The sequence below is a fragment of the Coregonus lavaretus genome (assembly GCF_964263955.1).
Source record: "Coregonus lavaretus genome assembly, contig: HAP1_SCAFFOLD_2553, whole genome shotgun sequence".
NCBI lineage: Eukaryota > Metazoa > Chordata > Actinopteri > Salmoniformes > Salmonidae > Coregonus > Coregonus lavaretus.
In genome coordinates this window covers 65,001-73,699 of record NW_028166936.1, presented here as the reverse complement: position 1 = coordinate 73,699, position 8,699 = coordinate 65,001, and the positions used below count along the sequence as shown (strand labels likewise).

The 8,699-nt window shown below is 41.1% G+C and overlaps 1 protein-coding gene across 1 annotated transcript in view; it reads right to left on the bottom strand.

Moving 5' to 3' along the window:
• Nucleotides 1-654: 654 nt before the first annotated feature.
• LOC311114080 (nidogen-1-like) overlaps nucleotides 655-8,699 on the bottom strand; it is a gene marked incomplete at its 3' end in the record, with an annotated part of 48,931 nt that continues 40,886 nt past the window's right edge. The window contains exons 16-19 of the mRNA XM_084189361.1: nucleotides 8,527-8,653; nucleotides 7,849-8,020; nucleotides 5,347-5,504; nucleotides 655-782 (exon numbers count right to left, since the gene is read on the bottom strand). Coding sequence (XP_084045487.1) covers nucleotides 655-782; nucleotides 5,347-5,504; nucleotides 7,849-8,020; nucleotides 8,527-8,653 — 585 coding nt within the window. The remainder of the gene's footprint in view (nucleotides 783-5,346; nucleotides 5,505-7,848; nucleotides 8,021-8,526; nucleotides 8,654-8,699) is intronic.

Genomic DNA, 8,699 nt, shown 5'->3' with positions numbered 1-8,699 from the left:
TCCTGTCTACCTCCTCCAGTCAGTGTAGTAGATATTATGATAGTTATGTATAGATCCTGTCTACCTCCTCCAGTCAGTGTAGTAGATATTATGATAGTTATGTCTAGATCCTGTCTACCTCCTCCAGTCAGTGTAGTAGATATTATGATAGTTATGTCTAGATCCTGTCTACCTCCTCCAGTCAGTGTAGTAGATATTATGATAGTTATGTCTAGATCCTGTCTACCTCCTCCAGTCAGTGTAGTAGATATTATGATAGTTATGTCTGGATCCATCCTACCTCCTCCAGTCAGTGTAGTAGATATTATGATAGTTATGTCTAGATCCTGTCTACCTCCTCCAGTCAGTGTAGTAGATATTATGATAGTTATGTCTAGATCCTGTCTACCTCCTCCAGTCAGTGTAGTAGATATTATGATAGTTATGTCTGGATCCATCCTACCTCCTCCAGTCAGTGTAGTAGATATTATGATAGTTATGTCTAGATCCATCCTACCTCCTCCAGTCAGTGTAGTAGATATTATGATAGTTATGTCTAGATCCTGTCTACCTCCTCCAGTCAGTGTAGTAGATATTATGATAGTTATGTCTAGATCCTGTCTACCTCCTCCAGTCAGTGTAGTAGATATTATGATAGTTATGTCTGGATCCATCCTACCTCCTCCAGTCAGTGTAGTAGATGTTCTTCCCATAGGAGGTGATTCCAAACGGGTACTGGATCTCCTCCATGGCCTTCCTCCTGTCTCCCTGCACTGGGTTCATACACTCTATCATGTGAGTTCCTGAAGACAAGAGAATACATATTATATACTGGGCCTTAACAAAGTATACACCCCTTGACCTTTTCCACATTTTGTTGTGTTACAGCCTTAATTTAAAATGGATTAAATTGAGATTCTGTGTCACTGGCCTACACACAATACCCAATCACGTCAAAGTGGAATTACATGTATGTTTTTACAAATTAATTTAAAATGAAAAGCTGAAATGTCTTGAGTCAATAAGTGTTCAACCCTTTTATTATGGCAAGCCTAAATAAGTTCAGGAGTAAAACATTGTTTAACAAGTCACAAAGTAAGTTGCATGGACTCACTCTGTGTGCAATAATATTGTTTGACATGATTTTTGAATGAATACCTTATATCTGTACCCCACACATACAATTATCTGTAAGCTTCCTCAGTCGAGCAGTGAATTTCAAACACAGATTCAACCACAAAGACCAGGGAGGTTTTCCAATGCCTCACAAAGAAGGGCACCTATTGGTAGATGGTTAAAAATAAAAACATTGAATATCCCTTTGAGCATAGTGAAGTTACTAATTACACTTTGGATGGTGTACATTCAGTCACTACAAAAATGTGACCGACCGGCTTATGTAGCAAAATTTGAAAATCGAAAAAAAGTAGCGGCTCAGAGCTAGAAAAATTGTATATCATACACTATAGTTGAGGAACAATGGGAAAGTAATTCTGCTTTGAAAGTTGATAAACTTGTAACCTGACTTTTGAGAAAATGGCCCTTGAATGTTTTGGTACCTACTGGAGAGCTCTTCTTTGTTTACACCCATTCAGTATCGTTCACACCCTCTAAAGCCTTAGCCCCGCCCATCTCTTTAAGGATTCACATGTGAGGCCATGTTCTAAACAATCAAAGATTTCAAGACTAAAGGCTGGTTTATACTACGGGGTGTGTTCGTACATTTTATCTGGAGTGCCAGAGTGTGCTCATAGTGTGCTCTGGGCGTTCGTAAACTCAGACCCGTGTCAGATTGGCCATTCGTAAATTCAGAGCGTTTCGCTCTCGGAGCTTTCAGAGCGCACACTGGACGCTCTGGCCGAGGAGTAGGGTTGATCCAAGCGTTCTGACCTAACAACAGCAGTCAAGCACCCAAGCTAACTGGCTAACGTTGGCTAGCTTGCTAGCTACTTCCAGACACAAATGAGAGAACAGCTCACTCTGACCATTTTACTCGCCCTAGCAGAGCTGGTTAGGCTGTTTTCATGTTATCCAGAGCGTTGGTGACTGCAACTGTGCTGCTGGCAACAATTTAGTTACGTTTTCTTGCCAACTTTTACTGACACCGGCCATATTCAACGGGTTTTGAGCGTTCATACATTTGTCAGTTATTGAGCGAATATACCAGCTGTGTGTATCGACAGTTGTCACAGTGACATCATGAACATTCTATTGAAATGGTTACTTGCATTGAGTCTTTTGTTTAGACATGTAGCTAGCTAGCTAAACAATGAACCATAATCCCAACTCATAACGTTACTACCCTGCATGAATCTGCAGGTAGCTAACCAACCAGGTTCAATGTTAGCTAGCTAACATTAGGCTATAACTAGCAATGCAAATGGCTCTGAGATACTAATAATATTACCACACAGATCATACACGTAACATTAGTTAGCGAGCCAGCCAGCTAACATTAGCTAGCTAGTTAACAGTACACATTAACTTGAAATGAAAACGACTTTCTGACAAAATTAGAAACGTGTAATATCTGAAAATGTAGCTTGCTAGACTATCTTACCCATATACATGGATAGACGCTTCTCCCTCTCTGTCACGGATGCCATGGTTGCCCTTAGTTTGAAGATGTAATCCGGAGACAGGTGTTTTATACAACAGCCTTCTGTGTGTTCTCTTTTCGACTCCGTCTGCATATTTGCAATCAAACGCCAGAATTTTCTCCTTAACTATCATACTCTAATTCCACTGATTTCAAAACTCGGTCCTCCAGAAAGTGGAGAGCAACACTTTTGCAGTTCTACTACGTGATATCGTTCAAAAAAGCCGCTTAAGAAAGGATTACCTACACATACAGACCAGCTCATGTTATAGACAGAAGCGTGCTACATGGCAGACCAATCCAAACTCATCTCTCGGCATGTCCAGCCCACTCATTATCTCAGCCAATCATGGCTAGCGGGAAGGTTGCTGTCTTTTTCTGTGGCTAAACCAACTAGGTTCAAAATTTAACACTTTTATTAGTATTTACAGATGGCATACAACTTTGCTATGAAGGCACATGAAAGTTCACATGTTCCAGAAGGCATTTCTGCCAAAAAAAATGCATTTTGATAAAAAAAACAAAGTTTACGTTCAAATGCCTCTCCTGGGAAGTAGTGACGCGCGACATACGCCTAGTTTCCTGAAACGCGTCACAAATACAGGCCTAACTCAGTTGGCGGAGAGGAAGGAACCATTTAAACCATTACAGAGTTTAATTGCTGTGATAGGAGAAAACTGAGGATGGATCAACAACATTGTAGTTACTCCACAATACTAACCTGAATGACAGAGTGAAAAGAAGGAAGCCTCTACAGAATAAAAATATTCAAAAACACATATCCTGTTTTCTTTGCCACATTTTTGCAGCTTTACTTTAGTTGATGTTCACAGACAGGAAAACGTCATCTCTACAAATAATTTACAGGACACCTGGAGATTACTATTCCCAAATACAAAAGACTATCCCTTTTTTTCTCAAAGTAAGAAAAGCTATTCAAGAATTAACAAACAAAAAAATCTTCAGAAATGCACTCAACAATATACTGGGTTAAAAAATCCATGATATAGTGATTTCGGATCATTCTCCTGTATCATGCTTAATTACACCAACAGAAATACACTTAGCGACAGAATATGGAGAATGAACAGAGCGCATCTTAAAGACCCGAAATTTATTAAATATGTAAACAAAAAAACAAAGACCTTTACCATTACAAATGTAGACATAGAGGACAGAGAAAAGCCGACCCCCGACATAATTTGGGATGTTTTTAAGGTGTACATTAGGGGAATGATAATCTCATACTCGTCAAAAGTTAAATCTGAGCTAGAAATTAAAATGTATGAAAAATGAAAATAAATTACTATCTTAGAGAAAGGGCATCAAAAATCTTTACAAGGTAAAGTATAACAAATTATTCCTGAATTTAAGCAGGAATATGGTCTTTTAGCTTAGAAGAGAGCCAATAACTACAGATTAAACTCAAATATCCTTGCATCCTTGATTCTTTGATACCTGAGAAACTCATCATCAACTCAGCACAAGGCTAGCTAACCCACTACCTGGACCAATAAAGCTAGCTAGCTAGCGGGTAGCTACTGGTAACTATTAGCAACTGTGGATAGTTGTTTCCAATGTTATTTCACGCTTAAGAGTACCTGTAATTATGCCAGCTAGCTGCCACCCATTCAGCTGTTTTTCTAACCTCATTATCTGAAGCGTTAACATTAGGTAGTTAGTAGCTACTGTACTTGAAATGTAGCTAGCTTGTTGCTACCTGGATAGCTAACTAAACAATAGCTGGAGCTGGTTTAGAACACAATAAAATAAAATAAAACGGATTCTACAAGAACCAATGTAAAAACACAACCCTATGGAACAATCCTTGGATAGCTTATCAGAATGCACCGATAAATAGGCATTGAGAACTAAAGGCATAGAAACCATAAATAACTTGGTAATAGGAAATACAATTATTTCCATGAAATAATTAAAAAGTAATTTTGGACAGACCAATGTAGACATTTTCAAATACATGCAACTTAAATGTTTTATATCATGAAATTTCAATCTGAAATCTTTTGGACATCAGGGCAATGTGGAGGGAATCCTATTTGAGTCAGAAAAGTATATTCATATGATAGGGAAGATATACCAAACCCAACCAGAGAGCAGAGAGCCGATCTGACAACCTCTTAGAAAAAAATATTAACTATTGGAACCAAGACCAAGACTTAAATAGAACTGATGTTGGCAGAGATATATATTATATTATATATTAAGTCAAGGGGAATGAACACTTTCTAAAGGCACTGTACTAACCCTGGGAAGGGTTTATTAACTTCATCATGTCCTGAAGACCAGAGATATTATATTATACATCACACGCTGTTTTACACTCATTATTGAGGGACATCTCATTTTTATTTATTTATTTTACCTTTATTTAACTAGGAAAGTCAGTTAAGAACAAATTCTTATTTACAATGACGGCCTACAACGGCCAAACCCGGACGACGCTGGGCCAATTGTGCGCCGCCCTATGGGACTCCCAATCACGGCCGGTTGTGATACAGCCTGGAATCGAACCAGGGGGTCTGTAGTGACTCATCAAGCACTGAGATGCAGTGCCTTAGACCGCTGCGCCACTCGGGAGCCCTAACGGTTTGTTAGATTCCAGTGTAATAAATAATGAGACTTCAAATGGCTCCCAGGCTTCATCAGATGAGTTCTTCTTATCTATTCTGATTCCTGTTCTTTGACATAAGATGAAAACCAAAGGTCATGAACTTAAAAAGTGACAAAGCTTCCTGTCTACCCTGTACCTGCATCGGCCCAGCACAGCTGAGAGCTCTGAGGGTCGTAGGTGAGTCCGTTCGGTAGCCCCAGGTCATCCTTCACCAGAACTCGTCTGTTGGTCCCATCCATGGCAGCAGTCTCTATCTTAGGAGCGTCGCGGTTCCAGTCTGCCCAGTACATGTTGCTGGTGGAAAAGAACAGAGCGGTGAATATCTTACTGACACGAAATTGGATAATGTACACATTTCTTGAAATCTTGGCGTTTGTAGCATATAAGCTATCCTGTATAACAGGCCTAGCTATGCAAAGGAGTTAGGGTAGAATAGCTCTTCATATACCCATACACATATCTTACTGACTCACAGTTGCTTTTGATAGTGAGCATCGTTTCTAAAGACTTGAAATTGCATGAAAGGATTACTATGGTAGTGTTATACAGTTGAAGTCGGAAGTTTACATACACTTAGGTTGGAGTCATTAAAACTCGTTTTTCAACCACTCCACAAATTTCTTGTTAACAAACTATAGTTTTGGCAAGTCGGTTAGGACATCTACTTTGTGCATGACACAAGTAATTTTTCCAACAATTGTTTACAGACAGATTATTTCACTTATAATTCACTGTATCACAATTCCAGTGGGTCAGAGGTTTACATACACTAAGTTGACTGTGCTTTTAAACAGCTTGGAAAATTCCAGAAAATGATGTCATGGCTTTAGAAGCTTCTGATAGGCTAATTGACATCATTTGAGTCAATTGGTGGTGTACCTGTGGATGTATTTCAAGGCCTATCTTCAAACTCAGTGCCTCTTTGCTTGACATCATGGGAAAATCAAAAGAAATCAGCCAAAATTGTAGACCTCCACAAGTCTGGTTCATCCTTGGGAGCAATTTCTAAACGCCTGAAAGTACCACGTTCATCTGTACAAACAATAGTACGCAACTATAAACACCATGGGACCACGCAGCCGTCATACCGCTCAGGAAGGAAGACGCGTTCTGTCTCCTAGAGATGAACGTACTTTGGTGCGAAAAGTGCAAATCAATCCCAGAACAACAGCAAAGGACCAAGTGAAGATGCTGGAGGAAACAGGTACAAAAGTATCTATATCCTATATCGACATAACCTGAAAGGCCGCTCAGCAAGGAAGAAGCCACTGCTCCAAAACCGCCATAAAAAAACCAGACTACGGTTTGCAACTGCACATGGGGACAAAGATCGTACTTTTTGGACCTCTGGTCTGATGAAACAAAAATAGAACTGTTTGGTCATAATGACCATCGTTATGTTTGGAGGAAAAAGGGGGAGCTTGCAAGCCGAAGAACACCATCCCAACCGTGAAGCACGGGGGTGGCAGCATCATGCTGTGGGGGTGCTTTGTTGCAGGAGGGACTGGTGCACTTCACAAAATAGATGGCATCATGAGGAAGGAAAATTATGTGGATATATTGAAGCAACATCTCAAGACATCAGTCAGGAAGTTAAAGCTTGGTCGCAAATGGGTCTTCCAAATGGACAATGACCCCAAGCATACTTCCAAAGTTGTGGCAAAATGGCTTAAGGACAACAAAGTCAAGGTATTGGAGTGGCCATCACAAAGCCCTGACCTCAATCCTATAGAAAATGTGAGGGCAGAACTGAAAAAGCGTGTGCGAGCAAGGAGGCCTACAAACCTGACTCAGTTACACCAGCTCTGTCAGGAGGAATGGGCCAAAATTCACCCAACTTATTGTGGGAAGCTTGTGGAAGGGAACCCAAAACGTTTGACCCAAGTTAAACAATTTAAAGGCAATGCTACCAAATACTAATTGAGTGTATGTAAACTTCTGACCCACTGGGAATGTGATGAAATAAATAAAAGCTGAAATAAATCAATTTCACATTCTTAAAATAAAGTGGTGATCCTAACTGACCTAAGACAGGGAATTTTTACTAGGATTAAATGTCAGGAATTGTGAAAAACTGAGTTTAAATGTCTTTGGCTAAAGGTGTATGTAAACTTCCGACTTCAACTGTATATAGACACAGGTCTTACAGTAGATGGTGTTGTAACTTGAAATACTGATTTTCCAAAACAGGCACTTTAATACCAGAGTTAAAGTAGAATAGCCCTTCATATACACCAAAGTGTAGTGAATACGGCATTAAACACAGAGAGGTAGATCTGTCTATATCAGTGTTCCCAAACCTCTCCTCCAGTACCCCACTTACAGAATCTGATGTCTGCTGGCCCAGCTGATTAAACTACTGTAGGGCTTGGTGATTAGTTGAACAGTAGAATCAGATGTACTGGAAGAGATGGGGACTGGAGGAGAGGGACAGACTGGACCATAAATAGGCCCATTCTAACACACCATCCCAATGTTTTCCTCAAGGCCCCCATTATTAGCCAATTAATTAAACACAATCCATATAGACAAGCCCACTGGGCTAACAATGGACCGGCACATCTGGGATTTGCCCGAACTGACCGATGGCCAGTCCATCCCTTCTCGAGGAGATGCACTGATCTACATGGTGACCCACCCATTGACAGGGTCAACGATGATGGCTCGGGGGTTGACCAAGTCCGTGTCGATGAGGACGCGTCGCTGGGTCCCGTCCAGAGAGGACACCTCGATGCGGTCCTTCATGGAATCTGTCCAGAACAGGGTTCGACCCAGGTGGTCTATGGTGATCCCTTCTGGACTCTCCAAATCTGAGAGGAAGACATCAGTCAATAAAACATAAAAATTTGAATTTAGAAGGGAGCACACTCTAGAACACTGACACCAGATTCTAAAACACTGACACCACATTCTAGAACACGGGCACCACACTCTAGAATACTGACACCACATTCTAGAACACTGGCACCACACTCTAGAACACTGACACCACATTCTAGAACACTGGCACCAGATTCTAGAACACTGGCACCACACTCTAGCACACTGACACCACATTCTAGAACACTGGCACCACACTCTAGAACACTGATGGAGGAAGGTAGCCCAGCGGTTAAGAGCGTTGGGCCAGTAACCGAAAGGTTGCTGGTTTGAATCCCCGAGCCGACTAGGTGATATGCCCTTGAGCAAGGCACTTAATACTAATTGCTGACACCACATTCTAGAACACTGACACCCAGCTAATTTAGCAAGCCAACAGACCTGACCAACAGATGTGGTGCATCTGAGAGTGAACTGAACTCTAACCCCTGGTCACCTGAGCTGATGACAGGGATGGTTTCTCCTCCCTGCAGGTTGGCCTTGCTGATAGAGGGGGATGTGATGTCTGTCCAGTAGACCATCTTCTCCACACAGTCATAGGCCACCCCAATGATCACCTTCTCCTGGAGAGGGGTCAACACACAGGTCAGAGGTCAGCTACCAGAACAG